Here is a 27,992-nt window from a genome sequence, read left to right on the forward strand (position 1 = left end):
CCAGGCAGCCCCGTAAGAGTTCTCAGAGCGAGCGTTTCCGCTTACCTAAAATAAAGAGCTGGCGAGCCGCGGACGAGGAGTGACGGAGCAGGACTAACCGAAACCCAATACGTTCGAGCTATTTTTTTTCACATCTAGCTTTTGGGTGTCGTCTCTCAAAAGCTGCCGTTAATGCCTCGAATGTAAACCGGGCAGAGAGGAGGGTTCGCCGTTGGTAAACCTTTACGTTGGTGAGTCGGGTTTTTTTTTTTCTTTCTTTATTCTTTTTCTTCTTTTCCGCAAGCTAAGCACTCATAGGCCACTAGTACGGAACGTCCCACAGCGTCTAATTGTATCTTATTTGTTTTGTCTTTGTCGGTAACAAACAAGGAAAATAAACAACACAACGTCAAAGAGAATAGGCGGTTGTCATGTTGTTGTTTGTCAACTAAATTAGCGTTTCGGAAACTACGCTAGCCGTTGAACTCTCTTGCTATCGTTGTTAAAGAATTGGGACAAAGATACGCTAGGTTTATTTTTATTTTTCTCCACGAACTTTGTAGTGTGTGTTATTTATTCAGTGGGGGAAAAATCATTATATATATAAAAATATACATATATATTGCCCTCTGTAACAGCTGTAAAGGTACCGGGTCACATGAGCAACAAAAGGTAGGAGGAAGTCAGAGGTCTGTTCTTATCACAGAGACTCTGAAATCAAAATGTCAGCTTTTGTTGCTTGGGTTTCTTCATTTGAACATGGTTAGTTCGTCTTTGTTTTGATCAGACCTTGTGTGTGTGTCGGCAGCCCACCACGCTCTTTGTTTAAATAGCTCGCAGTACAGTTGCACGTGTCAAAGCGTGTGACTCTGCTTCAGGACGGCTGGTGGAAACCCCTCTCGCAGTGTTTGTGTCCGAACTCCGACCTCCCTCACGTATGTCGCTTCGCTGGGAGATCTGAGTCGTTTCCGAGGTTTGGTAAGATGTGTCATTTGGTGTTGCGGAGGGTTGGGAAGTCCAGATGTGAACTGTTTACTTTGGAGAACAAAGTCAGGCGAGTGTCCAGAACCCGTGTTCCTCCAACAAATACACTTTTGTGCACTGCTGCAGTAATAATACTCAAATCTACACTAAACCTTATATAAAGTCTGATTTCTGTGAGTCAGCAAACGTTGACTACTTTTTGTTTTCCCTTTATTGTTGGCCACATTTCTGTTAAAATCCACAATGAGGGATTAAAGACCACACAATGCATGTCACCCGCCGCCTTATGATGAGAAAAGTACTTGGCTTGTAAATTACATTGAGTGTGATCTCATGAGATATGTTAGTGCTTGAAGTACGTGTCAAGGATAACTCTCAGCTACCACCACACCAGATTTAGTTCTGTATCTGTTCTCATGCTTGCTGTGGTTGTGTTGGTCGCTGTCGCTTGGATTGGGTCGACTCCTTCGATGACTTTGTCAACGTTTCATTGGTTCGGGAAATGTTTTGCAAACAAATGCTGACTCCAGTAATTATTGACAACAATTTAAAACAGATCTGGTGTTTTGGTTTATGGTCAGGGTGTGTGTTGGGGATGACTGTCACCTACGACTGCATCAAACTTCAGCCCAAGATCCGTAAAGGCATTTTTGTGTTTGCTAAGGTTGCTTAGCTGTGGTGGCCATCTTGCATTGAGTTGACCCTAAAAGTTTGTTTACACCAATGATGCAGAGATGTGCTCTTCAAGCACCCTTTCTACTCTTGGTGCATTATTTCTTATCTTGCTTCTCTCATGTTCTTCTTATTTTTTGTTTATTTTTTTACATGTCTACGCACTTTCCCCTGTCCTTCTGCTTCTTCATGTCCCACTTTTTTTCTGTTCTGTCCTTGCAACAATCCAGAGGGATTCTGAGTAGCTGTGGGGCTTAACAGTACATAATAGTTGACAACAAAGAGTCCTTTCTCTGCTGCCATGCAGAGTCCTGTCTCTGGGCTCCTTCCACAGGCCCACGCAGGCTCCACCAGCACCAGCAGCAGCACTGGGACCTACTGGGTGGAAATCTTCTCTCGGCTGTTCCTTTGGCACACTGAGTGCTCTCTGTTCCCGGACACATGCCTGCACTGCTGCTCAGCTTGGCTCCTTTAGCATTCCAGGAGCCTCAGGCAGCTGAAAAACTGCAGTAGCAGCCTGCTGGCTGGCTGCTTGACTTGCTGGCTTCTGAAGTGGGGAGTTGATTTTTTTTTTCTTTCTCAAATGAAGGAGTTAAGACAACACATTTATGCTTTCAAAACTTCTTCAATGCAAATTGGCAGAAGTAAGAGCGAGAGATTTGACAGTTTAGATTGTCATCATGTGTTTTGTGACAAAACGTAATTTATCTGGCAAATCAGTTTTTATGAGGAGGTGGCATACACAGAGCCACTCGATTTAATCCATTCTCAGGGAATGGAAAGATGATTCCTCGGCAGCCAACCTGCCAAGAGAGGGTCATCCACCAAAACTCACAGACCAGGTAAAGAGGGCATTAACCCTGATGGAGCTGGGAGATGGAAGTGACTGTCCATAGGACCACTATAAGCTGCACAGGAAGAGTGGCAGCAAAAAAAAAAAAAAGATGGATTGTTTGGAATTTCTCTCCTAAACATGTGGAAGAAGGTGCTGTAGTCAGATGAGACAATCAAGAACAACAACATGTCTGAGGCATATCTACCATTTCTCAACATGGTGAGAACACACACCATGCTGTCGGGATGTTTTTTTTTTTTATCAAACTGGTCAAAGTTAGAGGAAAGATAGATTGAATGAAATACAGAGAAATTCGTCAGAGAAACTTGTTGGAGGCTTCCAGAGATTTGAACCTGGGATGGAGGTTCACCTTCCAGCAGGACAATGACCCTAAAACACACAAAGAAACACTTGAATGGTTTAAGGAGAACCAATTAAATGTCCTGAAATGGTCCAGTCTAAACCCAGCTGAGAATCTCTGGTTTGAGTTAAAGATGAAACAACATGATGGAGCTGGAGAGGTTTAGTTATGAAGAATGGATAAAAATTCCAGTGGTTGGATGAACTAAACTCATGGAGATGTAGCTGAAGAGACTTGATGTTGTAACAGCAAAAGGAAGCTCTATGAAGAATAGAAACACACACCATTTTTCAGTTTTATGTTTTAGAATTATTTAAAACAAGTTATTTGTCCCCATATGACTTCATTAACCTGAATTATTTTTATAAAACTTGTAAACAAATTAATAATTTTAAAAAACGTTAAAATTCCATGAATACTTTTGCAACCCGCGGTATGTCTGGAAGTCTTTGATGACTCTTTGACCAGCAGAGCGACTCATTTTAAGTTTTGAAGCTCAGTCTTGCAGCACCAGTTTGGTCGGATGGTTGCAAGACAAGTGAAGTGTTCAAATTAAATGAGATGTCCAACTATGTACAGTATTTATAACAAATACTGTGTATAGTTTGTCATGTTTCAGCTTATATATTTTATTAAATATAAAAATATAGGAACAAATGCCTCAGATAACTTTATTTGGTTTTAAAATAAGGAAGTAGACTTTTTTCCCGTAACATTTATTTACATAGCTTTAGTTGGTTCATGCCTGTGTTATTCATCAGTTCGGTCAATAAAAATAACTGTCATTTTTTTGTTTAGTTTCCTTTTTGCTGATGCATGCACACTTCTAATATACTAACACAAAGTAGCTGTTGTTTTCGACCCTAAATGTCACCCACTTTGCAATAAAACGTGATGCAAATTGCTTTTACAGGGAACACAATATTTTGAATTTGACATTAGCACTGCTCGTTTTAATGTGATGTGTCAGGCTCAACATTGCTGTCAGCGTCTGACAGGAAAATCACATAGTTGCAGGTTAGGTTGACATCCAAACTTGAAGCGTTGCTTTCGCTGTCAACCTGCCTTCTGCGTTATTTCATTCATTTAAAAAACATAAAGGCAGCACATCACAAGATCAGCAAAAATATTCCCCCGAAGCTCCGAGATGCCTTCTTATGGCAAAGTGAACACTGCATTTAATGGGATTCTTCGGCATAGACACTAGCTAATGACTTTGTCCTTTCTCGGGCTCTTTTGCATTTAAGCAATTAAAGTAATTCTGCTTAAGTTTTCACTTTTCAGAGAACTGGCTGGTCAATACTGTCTTCAGCCTTTCTTTTCTTCTCAGGAAGGCAGTCATTCGGTATATGGCATCTCAAGTAGTTAACCACACTCAGCAAGAGCATTTTTTGTTTATCCTTGATGTTTCTCACACATTTTGTCCGGAACACCTTCTAAAATAGCAAAGGGCTTTTTATACTGCAAACCTTGGCATCCTCTGTTCTTTGATCCCAGCACGGACAAATGAGGAAGTATGGGTGGAAGAAATGGCTGGCTCAGGTTCCCTGCATGCGCTTTGACTAGCTGCTCTTTGGCTGAACACAATACCCAAACTGTCCTGCCAAAACTGACTTGCGTCACTCTCTTCCCACCTGCTCGCGCCACATGCAGGTACGCCTCTTCGTTCTGCTCTTGGGGACGTCAGAAAGATGGCTTGCGGCAGGGTTTGCTGCTCGGATAGGTCTAAGAAAAAATGTTTGTGAATTATCTCGATTATCGGCCAGTATAAATGTATTTCAGTTGAATGCCTTTCTCACCAAACTTCAGTTACATCTAGCCTTAAGAGCAGCACCTTTTTGCAAAAATGAACTTGCATTTATGTATGTTGTTTTATCATCAAAACCAATTGTAGCAGGATCCAATCAATACCTATAATTCCTGAGTTTTTTTGACGCTGGACAAAATGACAGACATCCAAAAAGTAAACCATGGCAGTGGGTTTTTGACCTTTGGAAATCAAACGGCAACTTCAGAAACAACTTGCAGCATATTCCAAAGATTATAGTAATGTAGCTGCAAAGACAGGCCTCTCTTTGAGCCTCCTTCAGTCATTCTGAGTTGTAAACCTCTGGATCTGTAGTAATTTCATAATAAAACTACGATTAAACTATAGCTTTCTGGACGCCTTGCTTTCCTCGTCTTCAGTATAGTCGTGCAAAACTTGCATTAATAGCACTTTAAAATTTTTGTGCTGACTCGTGTTTTGCCCCTCTCCCTTTAGCATTTTGCCAACTCATCAACAACAATTAGATGTTTTGTCGTTACGTCATGAAGGGTTTATGTTCATAGATCTTGTGCCAAAAGACAAGATTAGGGATTAAAGGCGAGATGAGAAGAAGACTCTGAAAGATGCTGCCACTGGTGGGTGATGTTTACAGAGCCCATGAATGAAATAATGAACTCATAGTTAGGTTTATAATGCTTGGTATTAGCAAACCAACTGCTAAATAATGAAAAGCGGAGGTGGCCCTTTTTTCAAACACTGTTTGTCTTTCAATCTGTAGCCCTTTCTCTCCTTATTCCCTTCTTTTTCTGTGTTGCTTCTGCTTACGTAACCCTTGCTGAATGTTGATAGTAATCCGCACTCCCCCCCCTATATCCCTTCCTCTCAATGTGGCCTGGACAGGTTAAGCCGTAGAGGACTCTCCCTGGTCGTGGAAGGGAAAAGATGTGCGATGGAATGGTAGCGTTTCCGACGAGAGCCCTGTCCTCCTCTTCCTCTGTAGCCCACAGGCTGGCAGCCTCTGCTCTTCTCCTCCTCTTCCTCCTGCTCCCTCATGGTCACGCATCAGGTAAGTCACAGAGGGACACACACACACACACACACACATTCACACACATTTATTCTCTTTGTCTGTGCTCCCAGATGACGTACACAGAGTAAACCGCCATCTTCACCTATCTCCTGTGAATTTACTGAGGTTTATCCCTCCTTGCTAGCTTTGTTAGATTAAATTGTCTTCCTTTACCCTCGGGTCGGTCAGGTTGTTCTGCCTCTGAGCACATGCTGAGATCTTAATCTTAGGCTGTGTGGTTCCATTCACTGTCCTAATGAGTCACAACGGTTTTTCTTTACCACTGAGTGAAATAAGGAGATAATATTTCTCTCGGTCACGTTGCTGCCTTAAGGTTTCATTCAAGCATGACATTTTCCATCCTTTGAGGCCTTTTAAGCCGGTTAACTAACTTTGATTATCGACTCAAAACAGCCCACAGATCAGGTTTTGTTTAGCATTGATCTTAAATTAAATCATTTAATGAGAAGTATTTCATTTTGCAGTTTTTCTATAGTTCATTAGTGGGAAATTTAATTTACACATGACATTTGGAGTAAACCTCCTTCATAAATACATGAATTTCTAATATGCAGCTTCCATAGACCCTCACGTGCGTGCTCCGCTCATAGCCAGCTTGTGAACTGTGTCAGATGTCCTTGCATAGAAGAGCATGCGGACTGTGTGAATATGCTTATGAGGGTTGGTTTAAAGTCTCTGCAGTACTGTTATGCCTCAACTCTTTTGTCTTTCTTTATTGATTTAAATTATTACGTCCTAATGTTTGCGAGAAACCACAACAATAGGACATAAAAAATTAGAGATGAGCTTGTGAGCAAGCGTGTGGGGGTTGGGGTACTGATCCGAAGTGCATCATGTCTCTCCGTTTTATGTAACACGCGTGATTCATGTAGAGGCCAAAGGGATTGGTATCCTGCTTACTTTCTGCATTCAAATTCTCTCTTGATCCTGAGACGCATCAACAAACATGTGTCCTCAAATCCCTGAACCACATGCTGTGTGTTTGAGTCCAAAGGGTATTTTTAGGTCTTGTCTACGTAATATTCATACATGAAACCACGTAACCACTGGTTTGTAAATGGGACTTCTATGCAATGACTAATATGCAGACCCGGTTAATGTTAGGCTTTAAAAAAGCTAAAGAGCTTCTGGAGCTACTAATCCAAAAAATTTGAACTTCTAAAACAAACAGGAAAACTAACAATAGAGATAGTTTTTAATGCATAGAAATAAAGAGAAATCAATTTTAATCTGCTGGTATTAGCCAGTTTTAAAAAATGTCAATCAGCCATTCCTGTACGTGTTTAATCAATTACCAAGTAGGAAAATAAAGATGCAGCTGCTACAACCAGCTTACTGTAGCCCACATTTTAGGCTTGGCTGTTTGTTTTTTTAAGTAAAAATATTCTTCTGTTGAATAAAAAATGCATATTGGCATAAATAAATGGTGTTGTATCTCGGCCTTTGGCTGCCATGGTTTCTAAAGATCAGCATCAATCATAGGATAGTTCATATTGGTCAGCCTCTTCATAAAATATAATTACTTTTTTGCAAAAAGTAAGCATAAAAAATCAATATATTAATTAATTTAATCTATAAGGTTAAAACCAGTGAATGTCTTGAGCACAGATCTTTATGAAGTTTGTACTGAAGCAGTAATTTGATTTCAAGAACTCTTTTATGAATTTAAATATATAATCAAACACTGGGGGGAAAAAACTGAAATAATTAAAGCCTTGGAACAATGAAACTAATACTGGAGGCTATTTTTTATAATAGAAAATAAACCAACAAACCTTTAAAAAATATGTTGCTGCATTCCTGGTGAGAAACTTATTTCATAATCATACATATTATCATAAAGGCGAGGGTTTAAAGCGGTCATTATTTGAGCTAGTCACGGCCTCTCCTTCCGCCTGCTCAGCATACATAATTTACATAGGTAATCCCTCGACACGTTCCATGGATGGAGATTGCTGTGGAAATTTCATGAATATAAAATTTCATCAGCACTGACAGGCCTGTTCCAGACTGGTATAAATAGCAGTCGGCTGTATCAATTGAAATGGATATTAGGAAGTATACTGTACTTCATCTGCATATTAGTTCAAAAGCCAACACAAGAGACTAGACTGCAAAACAAAGCCATGAAACTGCTATTTTTGGAGAAAAGAGATTAAATAAAGACACACTCACAAATGCTTGAAATTAGGGCTCCTTTTGCTGTAATTTTGGTTTATTTAGCAGAAGAAGAAAAAGCCTTTGCCTCTGTTTTGTTGAGTTTATGTTCTTACTGGAAAGATCAGGACAACCTCTTCTCGTAACTGTTCCTGCACCCTGTTAGGAAGCAGTTATAAACCTTGGAGACGAGTTATATTTACACCCAATCACAGTCCAACTTTCATCTTTTTATCTGTCATTAGAAACAAGATTACCAGCAGGATATCTGCCGAGTTAGTCTAAATGGCCTTCTTGTATTTGTGTTTGCTATCACTGGTGGTCATGACTACATTTATTTTCTGAATGAAGACGTGCTTCCAAATGTAGCTGCCTTTTTAAACAAAACATCCTGTTCTCTAAGTGTCTAAACGACTAAACAACACTCTGAGTTTTCTTTCTCCAAAGGAAAAATATTATCAGTTAGCAGGATTTTCTGGGAATAGTTCAGTTTGGTTCATGTTTTTCTGTGCATATCTGCACATCTAGATTTTGTTGTCTGCTTAGTGTTCCTAATATGGTGTAAATTCTTCACAGCGTGTGGTATGTTTCTGAGGAAGTACGCTCAGAGAGTGAGTCAGAACTGGAAGAGAAAAGATGGGATCTCATAGCACCACCAAAGGATCTATTCACATGATCACACAGCATGGTTTCTTTTCTAACAGCGTTTCATCTGTGAAGGCAAAAAAACCCAAAACAAAACAAAAAAAAAGGGTTCAAACCGTCCTCTGTAACCAGTTAAACAGATAAATGTTGTCCTCAAAACCCCACTGTCCTGTGAAGTTTAGCTAAAGCTGCACATGAAAGTGTGAGCAAGGAACAGACATTTCCCACAAAAAGAGCCTGCTGTGTTCTCTGGGTGGTGGTCACGTTAATGTATGGTCATGTGTGAGAACGGGAAATGGGATGAAAAAAACAAACCAGAACGAGCTGCAGGATAAAGAAAAGCAGAGAGACGGGGAGGAGGGAACAGACATAGCAGAGGGCTGCCTATCCTTTGTGATTTATTTGTTTTTGACGGTGATTGTTGTGAAAGTTGACAGAATCTTTCTTTGCCTCATCGAGGGCGATTGCATAAACAGATTCTTTTGTTGAAACCTAAATCCATGCGTAGGACCATCTGAGGGAGATGAAGTTTTTTTTTTGTTTCTTGAAAGCTGATGTCATGAACAAAACTTGACAGCTCTTTTTTGTCCGTAATAACAGAGTCGGCTTCGGTGGCTAGCAGAGCGTCACTGCTCTGACCACAGAGGAAAATATCTGAATGAGCCATGCCCTACATTTGGCATCTGCTATGGTTTTTGAAGTATGCTGCTTTCTGTATCAACACAGAGATGGGGCAAATGTAAAGAACGGCAAGTGGAAAAATCTGCCTGGTTTTCAGCCATATGGAGAAAAACAAATATTAAAGCTGGGTTTACAATCTGTGCAAACGGCAGGAGATGGGAACACTGGGTCCTGTGCAGCTCACTGTTCAGGATTGGTCCCTGAAGTCCTGTTAGCAAGGTAACAGGAAGTAAAGCAACACGTTGACTTCTTGCTTTTTGCTGAAATTGGAGAACAAAAAGTGCACTTAGAGGGTAGCGGAGGCCACAACAACAGCACAACATACAGCTCCACTAGATCACAGTATATTGAGTGTTTTGTACAGGATGCAGCCTCTTTTTTCTATAATGTCTCTGTTCTACCGTTTCTTCTCTTTCTCTCTCTCAAAGGCCTCAGCCATTAGCCAAGTTATACCAGAGGCTATTAGGAGTAATATGGTCGAATCCATCAGCCTTGTGCTTTCATTACCTGTGTGTTTATCACCTGAAGCATCAATCTCTACTTTCACCCTGTGTTATTTAACAGCTTTCCCAACCAATCAAGCCCCAAAGGGAAATTTTAATCGAGCCACCAGACAAAGAATAACAGATGCTGCAGTGCGGACAGGTGACACAAAAAGAATTTCATCCACTTTAAAGTGTTGTCCAGAGTGTTTTATCAGCAGAGAGGATCGCAGATGGTCAGGATTATTGGGGCCAGCATTCGAACACTGAGCTTTTCATACAACAGTATGTGATTTGTAATTTTGACTCCTATTGATTTTTATAATTTAGAGTTCTGTTTTTGAGTTTCTGAATGTGTATAGTTTTTGTATTTTGTACACATGGTGCTAATTGCCCTCTTGCCATTTGATGAATTGGAAATGTGAGCTCTTTACGGATGACACCTGCTGTATAGTAAAGGTTAATGAATGTCAAATCAGGAAGTCGTGGCACTAGGCACACAGCTGTAAAATTAGAGGTACAAAATGCGCTGATGCACAAAGCGACCTTTGTATTATAGCACTTAATGGCTACTCTCTTATTCAGACGGTGTAAGGTCAAAACGAAGAAAGTCACTTTGTGTTGTTCATAGTGTGTTTGGTTTGAGGCCCTTCCTCTGAAATTGAGAATTATTTTGAAGCAACATTAGGCCGGGGGAGCAGAGAGATAGTGTGTAAATTGTTTTCCAGTAAAATGTGTGTGGTTCTCTGAAGCAGCAGGCAGTCATAATGATTTCCAAAGGGCCTCATCGAAGAGACCAGCCCGCTGAGTAGAGGACATCTCAGACTAATGAGCTGCTAAATATATCCCCCAGTCTCTCTCGTCTTTCATTGCGTTTCTTTCACTCATTTACTTTTCTTCTTTTGTAATCTCATTAGCTCATTTGGTAGTTTTTAGCTATCTTTGTCTTTCTTATGTTTGGTTTTTGTGTATCTCTGTATGCTTTATTTATTTATTTATTTATTTTAGATTTGCATTGTCAAGTTTCTTTTTGTGTCTTGTATCTTTCCTCTCTCGTCTCACCTCCTCTTTGGTGTGTTTTTCAGACCCACTGAAACTGTGTGGGCTGGGTTTTTTTCGTCACACAGTTAGTCAACAGCAGCATCCTGTTCAAACAAGCTCATTGGCGTGCACAGAAGGCACAAAGCGTCCTACACACATGCTGAATTTGCCTGTAGGTGAGACATCCAAGATGTGCCAGACCTGTGAGCAACCTAGATCAGAGCTCGTGAAGCTGCTACGGCACAAATGGTTTTCTGCACAAAGGGTAAAAAAGGGTAGCCTCGAAGCTAAAAGTTTTATTTTTGATGTTTTCCACCTGTTGTACCGTGTACTTGTGTGTAATAAAATTTGAATAACACCTTTTTTTTTATAAACAAATGACTCAATTGTTGCTTAGTTGGTTAATTACAGTGGTCTTTTTTACCTTTTGCTGATTTACAGCACAGCCTTTCAGACGTTTACCATTCCATTTCTTTTGTTTTGAAGCATCAGCATCTTAAAATAGCAATCACATTACTGCAGGAAGCCTCTGCTTGCACACAAAAAAAATGTGTGATTTAGTTAATTTAGCAAAACAGCAGAGCAGCAACAATCAACACTGGACCGAATATCAACTCTGTTCAGTTATCTCCTGCTGCAGTGCAGAGTCGATAGCTGTTCAAGCCTCAGCATGCCCAGCTGTGGAAGCAGTAAAAATTGGGCAATAATTTGCTGCTTCCCACATAGTCTTTCCTGTTTGTTCAGCTTTTTTTTCCCCTGTGTCTCCAACTTTATCAGCGGCTTTCATTAAATGAATTGCACCAGGTTTCCTTAAAAAAACCATACATGTATATTGAATACAGAAACAGGACATCGGATGGGTATCAAAATGAACAGCAAAACAGAGTTGGTATGTCAGACCTGCTGATACTCAGCTGAAGAAAAGGGCTGGGCTGAACTTGTGCTATCCTGCCACAAATGTTCTGCTTGTAGTCTTGGGTGGAGGCGGTGTACAGCTGTTTGTCTTTAACTTCCTGCATTTCAAATATAATGGCTCCTTGCTGCCGTCTCAGTTTTAGGCAATCTCTTCTTCAATAGATAAGAGATTGTAAACCGGTAGAGGAGAGGGGTTGTTATTCCCATCGATCTCCTTTCAGAGAGAGTTCAGACAACAGGCAGGAAGTTGAGCCCTTTCTTAAAGTGTAGCCTAATAACCGCTGCAACGTTCTCATTCTCAGTCTTCATTATGAACACATGCCTTAGTCCCATTTTTACTAACTGATGTCCTGAAGGACATTCAGTATTTTTGGTCACATCCAGTTGTTTTCAGTTTTTTATTTTCTTCATACTCATTCTGTTCTTAAAAACTGAAAGCAGTCTTTTAGGTGATGTGTTGAAACATCTAGCATACAGTCGGCGTTGCTCCTCCCCAGTGGCCTCTGTACTTATTGCCTCATCTGTAAACAACTTTCTGTAACAAACCGGCAACCAAACACTGTCTTTATATATATAATTGTGTAGATGATTTTAACGTTAAATTCAACTTTAAATTTGTATCACTTTTATGTATGACAAAGTTCAGCTTCAGGTAAAAATGTTCTTTTAAATTTTGTTTTTTATGCAATCTGGAAAATGAGAGCAACCTTTAGGATTTCTAAAAAGTCAACCACCAAATTTTTTTTATTTTTTTTATTTGGTAAATTACCAATAAAGTAATTAGGACTGTGCTGGGTAAATGGTCAGATTGTCTAATTCTTAGTTCAGCAGGTTTATTACAGCTCTATCAAATTCTATATTGTTATCAATATTGTTATAATGCTTTAGCCCCGTTTTCCAGCTTAGTTCCAATATGTGTAAGGACCAAATGTGTTATTCATTTGTCATTATTCTCTGATTCTTCACTTCTTTCTTTCAAAAGCTCAGAAAATTTGAAGTTCTTGTTTGTGTCCATAAATTGTTTGCATTAGGGTTAGGTTAGCAAACAATAAAAAATAGCACTTTGTAATTTTTCACAATGACAGTAGTTCTTCCTATTTTTGTCCCTTTTCTTCCTGCATAAAAACTGCTTTCTCCACTTTTACACTTTTTAAAAATATATATTTTATAAGAAGGATGTTAGGTTATGTTATGTGTTTGTTTGCTTACATCAGTTTCAATCACTGCTAACCAGCAGGGACATTAAAACCAAAAGGTTTATAATCAAGGAAGTGGATTTCAATCACAGGTCTGCTGCCAATTTTTCACCCTCTTGAGCAGCTGGTTGGACATCATTACACTGATGATAGACATAAGGTTATAACACAGACCGCATTGTTGAAAAGGAGTTTCAAACCAGACTGGAGAACTGTTTCTGCTCTCCATTCTTTGCTTTTTGAAAGGGACAGGTTACCATAACTGTATCCTACATTATCTTGACACGAGTATACAAATATTATTGGATCTTTTTAAGTTACAATAACAGTCAATTTAAAGGGGCTTTGTTTTGAGTCAGTATTTTGTCTGTAGTACAGTATGTAATTGGATTTTGCAGTGAAGCGGTTCATGAAACGGCTCAGGCAGAAAAATAAAGATAAGCTGGCCAGAAAAGAATCTCCAGCTGCAGACTGAGATTTCTAGCATTTTCTTTCTTCTAAAGCTACTAGTAAGGGGCAGCATAAGATATGAAGCAGTAACTGCTAACACACCAGCAGCGTGTCAGCTCAGGCAAGCAGCGTTGGGATTATCTCTAAGGCTTTCACCTTCAACAAATGTCCAGGGCTTCAGCACCCATACCTCTCCTGGCTGGCAGGCTCAGGCTGCCGAAATATGATCAGCCCACAGTTGCACTGACAGTTTTTTGGTGAGGGGGTTGTGTGTGTGTGTGTGTGTCTGAACACATGCACACGTGTGTGTAGGAGGGGTCCCACTCACTCTTTTGTTTTCTTCTGAAAGCTGAGAACAAGGAATGTCTGCCTCCCAGCTGTCCTCAACAGAGACAGTTATGGGAGAGGGAAGGGGTAGACCACCGTTTTCCTCTGCGCGCATCCTCCCATCTGTTACACCGGGGTGCAGAGTGTGTCTGTTTGCATGTTGGGGTCACACAATGGTGGCGCTCCCGCCTGCCCTCACCCGCTTTGGCCTCTTATGCATATTTAACCCTTCAAATGCAAAACTGTCTGTTGTCCCTTTCAGAGGCACGCTGCTTAAAGCTGTCACTGTGCCCCATCCCTCAATGAGCATGGACAATAGGGTGCAAGGGGAGGACACGTGGCTTGTTAAATGCATTGCAGCAGCAGCGGAAGAATTGATGGGGAGAGGGAGGATGTTTTTACCTATTAACAGACTTCCATGTCTCTGGGTGTATGCTGTTTTCGTTTCCCCGTGTTGCAGCTGCAGGAAGAGATGTGTAGACTTGATACTGAAGTTTTCTAGAAATGTTCTTTGGAAACCTGCATCACAGAGGGTCATGTTTGATGGAAGCTTCCCTAATAACTGTTGAAATGAGACTTTTGGCTTGGGCACTAAAACAACAAATCAAAATTGGTTTGATTTTTATTAGGAGGCTGTATTGTGATAAACTGAGTGTGTGTAGACCTCTGTTCTTGGTTTGGTCTTTTTTTTGTCTGTCCAATCTTCAGTGTCACAGTTTTATATGGAAGAGGTGTGTATTGCAGCGTGGTCACAAATATCTGTGCTGCACGCTCTCGCCCACTGAGGGGGTTTCCGACCTTCGAGGACAGGTAGTTATCGAGGGAGACTGATTAATCAGCCAATTGATTTTAATTGGCCACTTCTTTAAAATCATCTATTGGACATGCCCATGTAAACTTAAGCAATTCAGTTAAGCAATTATCGTTATATTTTGTTGAATGAAAGATGCACATTGGTCAAAATTAAAAAACAGCATTGTATATCGGCCATTGGCTGTCCGGATTTTCTTAAAATCAGAATCTGCATCGACCACAGTAAAACTCATCAGTCAACCTTGAGGTAGATGTGAGGAAATTTACATCACAGGCGGAGTGGATGGAGAAAGCATGAATCTTTTCAAAATCTTTCTAGGTTATTTTTGTCTTACATTTCTTTCCTCCCTTAACCCTTTCCGGTTGCTTTTTATGGGCTTTGTCTTTTGCATTGATGGTTTTCTGTTGACCACATATGAACGAAGCAACGTGGAGGACCCTCAGTGTAATACTGTGAACATTTCTAGTTTACTCTGAGCAGAACGTGACACTGCTAGCATCAATCACACAATAAGCGTTCTATCTTGTTCTGCTCATCTTACACCTCCTATAGTGTGACCCATGTCTGGCTGAAAGATTATCTGTGAACAAGTGAAACATTTCAACTGACTGCTTGAAACCTATACGCAGAAAAGCTACCTCTCATCTTACATATTACAGTTGAATTGAGCAATTTGAGAATCTCGTCTGGTATGTTAGCTATTTATGAAATACTTTACCTATCTGTGTTTTTAAAAGAAGGTTTGCACTTCATGAATATTTATCTTAGTTCACAGATATTTTGTTTTATGTGTAATTGGCTATGTATTGCCAGAGTTACACATCTATCTTAAATTAATAACAGAAATACAATTGATCGACTCAATAATGGCTTCTTTCAAGTACCATCTATCTATTTTCTTTACCTGCTCGTTCCCCAAGGTACACCCTGGACAGGTTGCAAGTCCATCACAGGGACACACAGAGACAAGAGATAACCGACCATTCACACTCTCAAATTTAAATACAAAACTAAAAGAAAAACTTAATTAAGTTGCTTTCATTTTAATCTAGTCTACATTTAAGGCAGGTAAGGTTTTAGGTTTGGTAGTCGATGTCTAATTTAAATTTAAAAAGCTTTTCTTGAGTGTACCTTGTGTTTTGTTTTACAAATCAGTACCATAATTCTGTAACTAATAACTGCTGTTGTTTTTTTCATTTGCCAACAATTAGACACCAAAGCTGCAGTGACAAAAAAATCATATTTTTACTTACTTTATTTACACATTTGAAGGTTTTTAAACTAAACTAAAAATAACCAAAGAAAATAAATAACTCACTGTAATTTTAATTCCTTTTTTTAATTTAAGTGGAAGCCCATCTATTTGTGGCAGAAATAAGCAACAACAGATCTTATTCTTTCCAGCTCTAGCTCATCATGGGCTCTGCAATCTAATAACAACAGCTTGGCAAGAAAAATAAAAAAATCCCACGGATTAGCAGGAGAGACAGAGGAACGTGGCAATAAACAAAAACACCCTTGTCCCAAAAATGATTGCAAAATCATCAAAAACAACAACAATGGGGGGATTTGGAGGGAGGCCAACAAAAAGCCAAAAACATATTTGCCGGGCGAAAGAGAGCATTATCATCCCCTTGGTTTGGAGCTTAATCCTATGCAAAGCCACCTCATAGTATAAATTCATAGACACAGTTCTCCTGCTCCGAACAAGGTTTAACCCACACTGGAAAACACGCCCTCTTTTACGACCCTTTGTTGTATAAAATAACCCAGCAGCTGGCTGTTAAAGTCATCACTGTCTGATTTGCTGTAATGCGCTTCCAGCTTGTAACGGAGTACAATTAGAAATTTAATTTGCCCGGGCGAAAAAAACTGCTAAAAGCCACATCTTTTTCCCACCCGGATTTTCCTCAATCCACCCCCCTCTAGGCTTTTACCAAACATGTGCCATTGGTGACAGATGGGGAAAGGAGAGATATTCACAGGCAGTCCGGCACCTCGGGGCAAGGCAGGGGATTTTAACACCCCCCTCGGTCCGAGCCTCCCCCAGCCCAGCCTTAAAGCACTGGATGTTGAGATTAGCAGTCAGCTTCGTGGGCAACTGCTCTCGCAGTCTTCCTTCTACAGAAAGTGTTTCTCTGATCTTTGACCAACTAAGCTCTTTGATCAGTGTACAGTTGTGTTGCCAAATGATCTCCACTGCTTTAACCTTTTCATATGTCCACTTCATTTAATTATGGGAAAAGCCAGGGATAAAGACTTATTGAGGTAAATAAATTTTCACTGAACTACAGTTTCTTTCTTCCTCTTTCACTAGCTTTTCCAAGGAACCCATCCTTTGTTTTAGTCAGTATTGTTTTTGAGATTTCTCAAAGGCCTGTCATTTTGTTTTTTTCCTCTCTCAACATCAGAATGTCAGACTTGTGGGAGAACAGCTTGTGCTTAGCTGTGACTCATTCCCTTCCTCATAAGTACAAAACGCGCACTGAAACCAATTTGGGCAATGTGAGGTGCGTTAATCATTTCTTTCCCCATGTGTGTTTTCAAAGCCAATGTTCGCTGTAAGCTCAGAGGGTGATGGAAAAGTGAGACGTGGCAAGGTTATATCCCAAACCATATCGCCATTTCTGGGCCCTGGGGCAGTGTTCATTCTGTCATTTGACCACATTTCTTCATTTAACCCAGCCCACAGGGTGATATGTGCTGTGACGGCCCGATGCCTCATGTTCCCATTGTTGCCCCTCCTTCAATCACTCCCCAGAACAGTTGGTCCACACTGACGTGCCGCGACATGTCTGCCTCTGCCTTGTAATCGCCCAAGGCTACTTTGTTCCACAGTGTTGCAGTTTTCTGTGCTCCTTTGTGGTTATTTTTTATATTATTTTGTTTTCTCATTTTTCTACTTGTGTTGTATAATAATTACATTTTACTTACGGTTTGTTTTCTCCTCAGTTTCTCTCTTTTACTACCTAACCCTACCTTGTACATCATCTGTAGTTTTTAAACCAATAAACATTCTTTCATTAAAGGTTTTTATGTATATAAGTTGCATATAACTTTATTACTTATTTTGACTAGAAAAATTCAACTTGACATTGACTTTGAGTCCTTTCTTATTCACTACAAGTTACACAACCTTTTTATTTCTCACATCTTTCTGCTTATTGGATGACATGAAGTGTGACTTTGTCATTTTAAAGGATGTGGTGAAGAAAGAAGATTGTGTGGAGTGTAAAGTGTTTATCTGTGGCATCAGTCTCTGTTGTTGGTTTTGGTTACAGTGCAAAGTTCGATGTTGCACCAGTTTGCAGTTGCATGTGATGAATATGCTCACCATCATAAAAACTGATGATTAGTTTTTTCTTGTACGCCCTAACTGTTGTGTAAAACCATTTTTAGGTCAACAGCAATGGTGATGCAGGCAGCTAACCAACTCCAGGGAAAACAAACTACTTTTAATTTCAAATTATTTGTTTAAAAATACTATATGTACAAATATTGTCAATATTACAGAGACGGACAGTTTTACTGGAGCCAATCTTTTTAGTTCCTTTTAGCTTAAATTTATTCATGTAATACATTTACATACAGCATGTAATCTACCTAATTTCCATAGACTACAAATAGATTGTAGAGGAAGTCTTTAGTACAGCTATTTTTAATGTTTAACATATGATCATGGTCTAATGTTATGCACTGTGCTATTTTTGTGTAGGTTTGGAATAATTAACCACCCGTTAAAAGGCTTTTGCAGTTGTCTCTGAAAGCCTTTCAACAAAGACAAAAGTTCTACTGACTGCTGTGCGGGTCACCACAAAAGATCAAAACAATGACTAAAGACCGCGGCCCTAAAATGCCCCCGAAGACCTTTTTGTCCCTTGCTGCCTCCCAGCCAGGGTTAATCAATTCATCACCTTTAGCACCTCCATTACCTCCATCCTATCCTCGGAGAGTCTTTAGTCACCCTGAGGCCTTTCGGGGAACAACTGCTGAAGTCATGGTGTCAGATGGCATCCTGAAATGTGGATGTGTGTAGGCCCAGTGAATAGATGTTTCTGTGTGAGACAAATACTGCGTTAACACTCAGATCTTTGTTTTCTATTCAGCTCTCTGTGCATTAAAAAATAAAAAAACCAGCTGTGTAAGGCTAATTATTAATAAAGGATTTATGCACATTTTAGGAAATGATGTGAATAAAGATGTGCAACTTTAATACCTAGAAGTTGCACTTCTCTTTGTCAGACAACATAATGTTTTGGTTTGGAGTCTTGATGGGACACAACAGGAGATTTGACTAAACTGTGTAATCTCTGGGTCTATTTGGTAGCAGTGCTTAATATAGCGGGGTGCCGGGGTTTTTTATGTGTTGCTCCTGGTCAGTTTATTTCTCCAACATTTGGTAATCTTTAGTAATCTTGTTTCTTGCTGAATTAAGATTTGGTATTCAAATCAAATGACTAAAAAAAGTATTCAGCTGATCAAACACAAATTAGTTGTCTGTGTAACAAGGGATCTGGTGACCTGAAACTATAAAAGAAAAAATTAATGTGTCTTAATGTCTAAAATCTGCTGTTTGTGGGATTTGAGGCTACAATAACTTCAGTATGTGGCGACTGCATATCTAGTTTCTGTTCAAACCTCTTATGTAAAAACACAATATTTGAACACACCCATTGGTGTCACACTTCTCAACCATGGGTGTGTCTTTGTTTATGGGTGTTGACTTTGTTTCTGAGTGTGTGTGTGTGAAAAAGAGAGGAGGCGCTCGCACATTTGAGTGTTTGCATTTAATCTTGTGCTGCCAGCTTAAAGCGACAACATTTCTCCCTGAAGATTAGAGGACAGAGGCACGGCTGTGGAAGTAGTCTCTTTTCAATCTCTAAATACACAAAACCAAGACAAAGTGGCTGTTTGCAAAGTTTCTGTGTTTATCGCTTGCCTGATGAGTAAACAAAGGACTTCAGTGGACTAAGGCTCAGATGATGCTGTGACTACTCAAATCAAAGATTAAATAAAAACCCACGCTGCCATTTCTATTAATAATAGTATTCATGTTTTTCTGGAAGAATGTAATTTATTTTCCTTTATTAAAGCAAAGAGATAATACATGGTCATAAAATAAGTTCAGGTCTTTTGTGTCTTATGAGAAGATCATCTGATATATTTTATAATGATCTAATAGGTTGTGATACGTCTTGAATGATTCTTGGTTCTCATTAATTCTTACCACCTCCTGGATGAGCCAGTGAGATATCACAATATCACATAAGGTTGTGCATGACATTATTTTCTAGGTTTGACCAAAATGGCTTCAACTCCGTCATTTCTCACTGTAAGACGATCTCCGTCTAAAATACAGGCATGGGAGGCGGCAGGCGATGTGCATCATTTCAAGGAATGCTAGAAGTTTAATTCAAATTGTTTTGTTTGCATCTTTTTTTTCCTCCAGAGTACACTGAGAGTAAAGTCAGCCTCCTGCTGTCATGTCTCAGTTTACACAGGTGCTGCAATGTTATGTCAGATCTGCTGGATTTAGATGTTCTGCTCTCTCCAGCTTGTAGCTCCAAATGTCTGTGTTTATTACCACGAGCGCGTGGGGGGAACATTGTTTAGAGCTGCTGGCGTGCAGCACAAATTCAGATGATTTATCCTCACGCTGCGATAAAACACTCGCGCGCACAAGAGGCAGGCGTCGCCCTGCCGTGTCTTCCACGGAGCACAGAAAGGTGGATCAAAACACAATTATCTGCAGGCTTCTGCCTCATCCCGTCTTTTCTTACATGACTTAGAACTTGAAGTCTGTCATTACCGCAAAGTAAATGAAACCCACAAAAAAATCAAAACTCACCACCAGATAGAACCAACTCTAGTGTTGGATGAAGATGGTTTAATGAGCAGGAGATAATGAAGAGGAATTAGATCCATTTGAAGCTCTCTCTGACATTTTAATCCAGTGTGCAGCGGCACCAACTTGTCATGTTGATACAGTGTTCCCCTCCAGCTCTTGTAAGCTGAAGTTTCAAGTATCATTATCTCTGAGCTTTATTTATCAGCTCAACTTGTCTATTTGACAAGTTTCCTTTTATATAAAAGGTTGTTTGACCTGGTGGCAGCTGCCTGCAGGTTAGATCAAGTTGGTTTGTGTCAGTGTAATGGATAAAGCACCAAATTACGATGTTTTTCTGCAGCACAGCGATAATGCAATACTGAAAATTCTGAGTAACTGGAACATTTATCTGTAACATGTAGATGAAATCAGTATAAACACATCCTGTTGTCCACTCTGTTGATGTTTGACTAAATTATTATATTAAAGGCCTTGAAGAAATGCATATCACCTGCCTTTTATGCCAAAGTTTAACTAAGATCAGCTCATGTTGAGAGAGTTGTAGTCGTTCTGATCAAACCTTGAAAATAAAAATGTGCACGGATGTATGTGCTGCGGATAACTCTCAGCTACTACTACATCAGTTTTTAGTCTAATATCTGTAAATCCAGTCATTTTTCTGTTGGCTAATGTTGATTAGCTGTGGCGGCCATCTTGATTTGAATTTTACCCAAAAGTTGATCAGTTGTAGATTCACATCCAACGGATTCTTTCTGGCAGTTTCATTGAAATCCATCCAGCAGTTCATGAGATATTTTGCTAACATGCAGGGTTCACTCCAACAGTTAATGCTAACTCTTTAAGCAAAGATCTTGCGTAATGATGAGCACTTGGAGTATGTAACGTGAAGGACTTCCAGCTTCATCACGACAGCTGTAAAAGTGACTCAGTCATATCTACTTTTGTGTTTTCTAAGGTCAGTTTCCATCAAATTGAAAATTATGATTCATGTCCTGTCTGCAGGCACATAAATTCACTCTGCTAAGTGAATTTATGGAGCGACTGATTACTTTATCTTGCATTCTGAAATATTGAATGTGAGCAGAAACCGGCTGCTCTCCTGCAGCAGTCGGTGTAAGAGAGAGAGAAAGCAACCTTGGATCCCATCTGTCTCGTTCTGAAGCAGCCCAGCATCGAGACTTTAAGCAGCTAAACAATAATTATTTCCTTTGCCGGTTTCTGTGTTTTCAGGTTGTCCGCGCCCATCCGGCATGCAGCACGGATACCTGCTCAACCAGACCGAGTCCAACTGGGCCTCTTTTCCTTCTGGCTACAATCTAACATACGGCTGTGATCAAGGATACGCAGCAGATGGACCCACCACCATCACCTGTTCCAGTAACGGAACCTGGTCCCATCACCCTCCCAGCTGCATCAAGAGCAGAGGTGAGCAAAACAAAAAAAAAAAAGTTTTTTTTTCCTCAGTAAAAGTCTGTTTTTTAGAGAAAAACAAAAAGTCCATATTTTGAATCTTTACTTGGGAAAACATTTTTGCCAAAAATGTATTTTTGGTCATAATAAAACATAAAATAAACGTTTTTCCCCATCGCTCACCTCTGCTCTCGCTTAAAGGTTTTATTGTTGGCTGATTGTGCTTAATCATTTCCAGCAGTGTTTCTCAAACTCTGGACTGTGGTCCGAATCAAGACCAAATGATGAGTCAGTCCGTACCCAGCCCACATCATATTGCTTTGCATTGAAAAGCACTTCTATAAAACCATGAATAGCGGTGATGAAGGCAGTATCTCACTGAGCTGCATCTGTTCGAGACTAATTGGAGATTTAAAAATGGCAAGAAAATAGGCAAATCTTTTGCTGCAGTCTCACAGAATACTAACGAGCCTTGTGTCTGCGTTTTGTGCGCCCAATATTTCAAAAGGAAGGCGTGTTTTTAAGTAAGCAGCCTGCAAAACATTATCCCAACTCATGCACATTATTTTGTTCCCCACCTCTACCTGCATCATACTCACCTTATACAGTGACAATCAAGATGGTTTTTCCCAGATTAAGGCAGTTCTATCCAATACAAACATGAATGTAGCATGATTTCAATGAGTTTTTTAGTATTTTCCTTGTTCTGACATATTGTCTGCCCTCTCTACTATAGATATAGATTATAATAGCTGAGCTTCTGTCCGTCAGTTCATATAAAACACAATAATCTCTGGAATCAAATGTCACAAACAAAATATTCTGGAGCAAATCTAGCAGAACAGACCTTCAACACAAAACGTTAGAGCTCCACAATGTTTCACATCCAAAGATCATCATCGTTATGACAAAGAGGAAGATCTTCGAACCAAACGTTTACTGCAGGTCTGTGTCTCACTATTATTAAAGGTAGAAAACAGAATCATTTTGTAATAAATATAATACAGATTTTGTCAGCTGTTCAATAGCGTAATGGAAAAATAAATAATACAGAAAGACAAAAGTAAAGCTGAAATGTTTAATCTTGAGTTTTTCTAATTTTTGATCATATTTTAAACAGCTTCTGTTTTTCCTAAAGTTTGGAGTGGTGAGGAGCTTATTTTTATTTCAAATTTAATTAAAAGGATTTGCTTTTTTCTACTTGTTCCAGACCTTTGGTCTTATATAGAAATCAGATTAGGATGTTTGAATATAGAGTTTGAGAACCCCAGATTTACAGCATGTTACTAACTACACCTTCAGACAGCTTTATGGAGGTCGAGCTTTAGCATAGTGCACTAAAACTGAAATTTCACATCACTGCAGTACTTCCCCGTAAAATAACACCGACTGAAAGGTTTGTCCTTGAGAGCTAGCAGGGAATACTGGGTAATTTCAGGTAAACTCTGAGCATTGAAATCCCTCCACAGGCAGAAATGACGAACCGATTTTTCTCTGCACAACAACAACAAAAAAAAAAACCATCAGTTCTCTCTTCTTCTCTGTAGTGTGTCCACCACCTACTGAACCGGAGAACGGGGGCTACCGCTGCCGCTCTCCTCGCTGCCAGAGTCTCACCCATGGGACGGTTATCGAGTACTTCTGTGACGAGGGCTACGCTCTGAAAGGAGACTACAATTTTCGCACCTGCATTAACGGCGAATGGGACCGTCCCATGCAGAGCAGCTGCAGACTCGTAGAAGGTTTGTCATTTCTGCTCACGTCTTCTTTTTTAGCACACATCGAAATATAAGGATTGAACGTTTGAGACACATTTTTTTTTCTTCACTTTCTGTGTTTCTGTATTCCTCAGAAAAGGAACCAAACTCCCCGCTAGGTATCCCAGCTCTATCTATTGTGGCGTCCACAGCTAGTTCTGTGGCACTCATCCTGCTTTTAGTGGTGCTGTTTGTTCTAGTACAGCCAAAACTCAAGTCCTTCCATCACAACAGGTAAGACACTTACACATTACTGCACTCAGATTACCCAAGTCTGGATACACTCTGCTTATTTTAGCAGTCACAGTAATTGAGAAACCTAATTGTGTTTCCAGTAAAGTCCGCTCACTTCCTCTTACTAAAAACATACAGGAATTGGCTCATTTGAGGTCCAACTTCCTCATATGTTGGGTTTTAAGAAGAGTCTTTGCTTATTTATCTCTAAGAGCTTAAGGATTTGTCTTTGTCCTTCACTGCTTTCGCAGAAAATGTTGAAAGCTGAAAGGTTTCTGTCTGACTGAGTGACAAAGCAACACAGTTGTGAGCTTTTTTTTTTCTGGTGGCACACCTATTAAATAAGTTTTGGTTGACTTCAGTTATGTATTGTTGTCCGTGTAGAACTTGTTCTGCAAGATGTCTTTCTTTTTCCTGAGGAATAAAAGTGAACCTGTATAAATAGTTAATCGGATCCATTTTAATGACTGCCTCTGCCAGGACTCTGTTTTAGGAAGGCCAGGATGATTTGCTCTAATGCTTGCTGGCACTCTTGTTGATTGTGTAATGGGAGGGCTTTGTGCGGCCTGCTATAAGGAGATTTTCCTGCAGCATGCTACATACAGTACTGAAGTTTAAACCCGAACAGAAGCTTGTTTTGTGATTGTCTTTGCCCTTTGTCTCTTGGTTCATCAGGAGGGAGCAGGGAGTCTCAGGCCAGTCCAGCTCCATCATGGTGGAGGGGGTCCAAGTGACCCTGCCCTCTTATGAAGAGGCTGTATATGGAAACAGTGGACCCTGCGGTGGTCCTCCACCCCCACCCGCAGCTCCACCGGAGTCGCGAGTCCCGATCGTTCTTTCTGAGGGGCTTCCTCAGGGCGCCACAGGAGGCCAAAGCTCCAGCAGAACCCGCCACCACAGAGACTTTGACTTCTGTCTCCCATCCACCTCCTCCTCGTCCTTCTCCTCCCGCCGTCACGCAGAGACGGTGCTGGTTCATCAGATGCCCTCCTCCTCCTCTTCCTCTTCTTCTTCTTCATCATCATGGGCTAGAGAGCACCCAGGTGGTGCGTGTGCAGGCCCCCTACCTCTCCGCAGAGACTCTGAAAGCAGCGACCAGCACAGTCTGCTTTCCGTCACCTCCGCGGATGAATTTTCTGACGGTAGGAAGCAGCACTCTGTTAATCCCCAGGTTTACCGTGCAACACAAACACTGATGACTTTATTCCTGTTTGAATTATTAAATATACCGTAATGAGATGCTGTTTTACCTTGAATTTTAAATATACCTGTTGGGACTGAAACACGCTTCTGTCTAGAGAAGCCAAAAATGCTACAAACATGATGTATTTAAGTACAAAATCTTAAATCTTATAGATGATTTAGACTCAACTACAGTTAAGTAACTACGGTAATAATAATAAAAAAATAACAAATGTTGAAGCAAAAACACTGAACTATAAGGCATAAATGCTGTGGGACACAGTGAGAAATGTAAAGATGTTATTGAGAAGCTGCAAGTGAAAGACAGAATAGATGTACACATGACGCGTCTCGCTGCACCGAGAAATGCTGCAAAACTGACACAATCGTCGTTAGTCTTTTCTCATGTGACTCTCCTGTTCTCCTGCAGATATTCCCCTGTTGAAGGAAGCATGAAGCCTGCTGGCCTGTTATCAGCATCAGCAGCAGCACCTCCTTCCCCTATCTCTCGCTGCTGTCCGGAACTGACTGTGGCTGTCGACCCCCCCACCCCCTTAGCTCCGCCTCCCTCCTCCCTCACGGCAGCCAGCAGAAAAGTGACTCGAACAATGCCCATTTCCCATCTACCACCTCCTCTCTCATAACTCACGCAGAGCAAAGCCAATGTCGATATCAGTACTGCAACATAAGAAGTGACGGAACGCCACAGGACCCGTTGAACTGGAGACGAGTCAGACTGACACAGTGGTACCACGGCCCGGTTCGGACCTGGCACTAACATGCATCCTGGCTGCTTTCACCCCAAGTGCAAAAGTCCACATCTGGCCAAAACATATAAAACTACAGTACAGTAAAAAAACTGAAAAGTGACCTATCAGAGGCAGGCTACCAGCTGTTTTCTACACAACTTTCCTGTGATCCTAGTTGTGTTTAAATACGTCCCCATGAAACAGATTGTTGTACAGCTCCAGGTCTTGTTTTAGGACTGACACTGAGCTTTTTACAGAGAAATTACACATCCGAATAATAACTCAGCTGTTTGTACTGAGTCACATCAGACAGTAGGTGGTCCTTCAGTGGGTCCAGGGTGGCTTAGCTTTGAGACGCAGGACACAGCTGTCCCAGACTGTCTCTGAAGGTGGCTTCAGTCTGTCCCGTGTGTCCACCTGAGATCAAGTTGTCCAGGATGCATGTTAGGGTCATTCCTGAATGGGGTCCAAGTCGGTGTAAGTCCTGTAAACCCTGTGAGTCGAGGGTGTGTAGGAAAGGTTAGGCATTACCACGCACTGTGTGTTTCCTCAGAGGAAGCCATGTGTACACATCGGCTCTGTACGGGAACACCAATACAAAAAAATAACTAATTCACTTGTGATTTTTGGCTTCTGATGCTGTGGAGCTTGGAATTGTCTTCCCGCTGTACTTGAAAACGTTTGTGAGTTTTGCAGTCCTCTTTGCGAACGCTGCATGTCTTCAGTCGCCCCTGTTACAGCTCACTCCGAACGAAGCATGAAGCCTCCTCCGTCTCCCTTTAGCTCTGCGTTCCCCGTCGGCGTCTCGCGAACGGATCAGCGGGAGTGACAACCGCGTCTCCGGAGCTAAAAGCGACGCGCGGCCTTTCATCGAGCACCATATCACAACTATAAAAAGAGCTGCTGCTTTATTTTCTGCTGCCAACTGAAACTGTATCCAGAAGGTGCTTCTTCTGTCTCACGAGTGTTTTGGCTACAACATCATACACCAAAAAGGGTGACAAGTTTTGTTGTTTTCTTTTAAGGTAAAGACTTGTTCAAAGTGGTAATTGGGCACACGACTAAACTTTAAAGTTCTTACTGTTTAATTTCCCCCCCGCTGTATTTATTGTTTGTGTCTGACTCCTGTTTGCTTTGAGTTGCAGAATCTGAGAGCATGTGTGTGTTTGTGTGTGTGTCTTTTTGTGTAACCAGGCAGGAGAAAACATGTCCTCATATGGTAGGCCTTGACAGAGCCAGTTCCTGGTTTGCCTGTTTTCTGATCAGAGGCTGGCTTCACAATGTCCCCGTCTCTCACCATAGGAAAAAATCCCTCCCAACATTAAATCAGTCACAAGAGCAAAGCAGCTTTACTTCCCACATTGAATTTGCAACACAATATGCGTATTATTCATCTGCTCTTGAGCTAGAAAAATGTATTTCCTGCTCTTTAAAGGAAATCGCTCACACCCGCTTTATACCGAACTCGAAGCTTCAGTGTTTTGAGTCGTGGAAACAAACTGCAACTGGTTGCAGTGAAAAAAGAAAAAAAGCTTTTGATTATTTTTTGTTTCTTCCCCCTCCTTATTAAATTGCACTCTACCCCCTTCACATCCACTCACTCGCTTATCTAATGCCAAGTGCAAGCGTTTTATTCTGTCAGAAGTCATTGTCTGTTTCCATTCCCACTTGAAGAGCTTTGGTGGTCAAGTTGGTCACCCTGGAAACAGCATGACTCCAAGAATGACTTTTCACGCTTTGAAAAGAACAAAAAAAAAAAAAAACAGCAACCTGTCTGAATTTCTGTTCTAAGTTATATTTGGCATTTGTGGTTTGTCATTGTTAGTGGCTACATTATTCATTCAAAAAGAATGTTGCCTTAGACTTGTACTTCTTTTTTTTTCTCGTGTAATCTTAAGCCTCCGAATTGGTTACTTCACAGTATTCCAACATGTTGTTTTCCTGATGGCCTTACTCTATTCTTTTCTATTCTATGCATAAAACTGTTTTTGTTTATTTATCGATGAGTTTACCTTTGCTGTGGGCACTACTAAACGAATGTCCATCCCTCTTTGTCCTTGCCTAGCTTATCCCAGCTACTGTGATGATGATGATGATGATGATGAACCTGTTAAGCACCTATATTTCATTACTTCTGGATTTTTGTTTTGGTACAAGGCATTTTATTATAATGGGATTGGGAAAAAAAAGACTATCAGAAGCACTGTTGTACGGTGTTTATTCCCCTACACACAAAAGAAAAACATGTTAAAAGAACACATCTTCATTTTTAATTTCAATGCTTTAAGCTTTGTTTTTGTTTTTCCTCTGTACATGACAGTGGGTGTGAAGATAGTAATTTAATATTTGTATAAAAGTTAATTTAATTTTACAGTGTGTATATAACTTTCTAATTAAAGCTTTCTTTTAAATGTG

General features: G+C 40.4%; 1 protein-coding gene across 1 annotated transcript; it reads left to right on the forward strand.

Annotated features, from left to right (window-relative positions):
* Positions 1-11: 11 nt before the first annotated feature.
* On the forward strand, positions 12-27,992 carry susd6 (sushi domain containing 6). Its single transcript, XM_017412035.3, has 7 exons — positions 12-230; positions 5,500-5,665; positions 21,476-21,670; positions 23,203-23,397; positions 23,508-23,646; positions 24,322-24,788; positions 25,259-27,992. Exons 2-7 carry the CDS (start codon positions 5,542-5,544, stop codon positions 25,282-25,284), a joined length of 1,146 nt encoding a protein of 381 aa, XP_017267524.1. The 5' UTR covers positions 12-230; positions 5,500-5,541; the 3' UTR covers positions 25,285-27,992.

The sequence above is a fragment of the Kryptolebias marmoratus genome, linkage group LG19, assembly GCF_001649575.2.
Source record: "Kryptolebias marmoratus isolate JLee-2015 linkage group LG19, ASM164957v2, whole genome shotgun sequence".
Lineage (NCBI taxonomy): Eukaryota > Metazoa > Chordata > Actinopteri > Cyprinodontiformes > Rivulidae > Kryptolebias > Kryptolebias marmoratus.

Excerpts from the sequence above, each read along its gene's own strand:
- susd6 (XM_017412035.3), top strand. The coding sequence starts at position 5,542 with ATGTGCGATGGAATGGTAGCGTTTCCGACGAGAGCCCTGTCCTCCTCT. Across the intron at positions 21,671-23,202 it reads CAGCTGCATCAAGAGCAGAG|TGTGTCCACCACCTACTGAA; the intron begins GTGAGCAAAACA and ends TCTTCTCTGTAG. Across the intron at positions 23,647-24,321 it reads AAGTCCTTCCATCACAACAG|GAGGGAGCAGGGAGTCTCAG; the intron begins GTAAGACACTTA and ends TTGGTTCATCAG.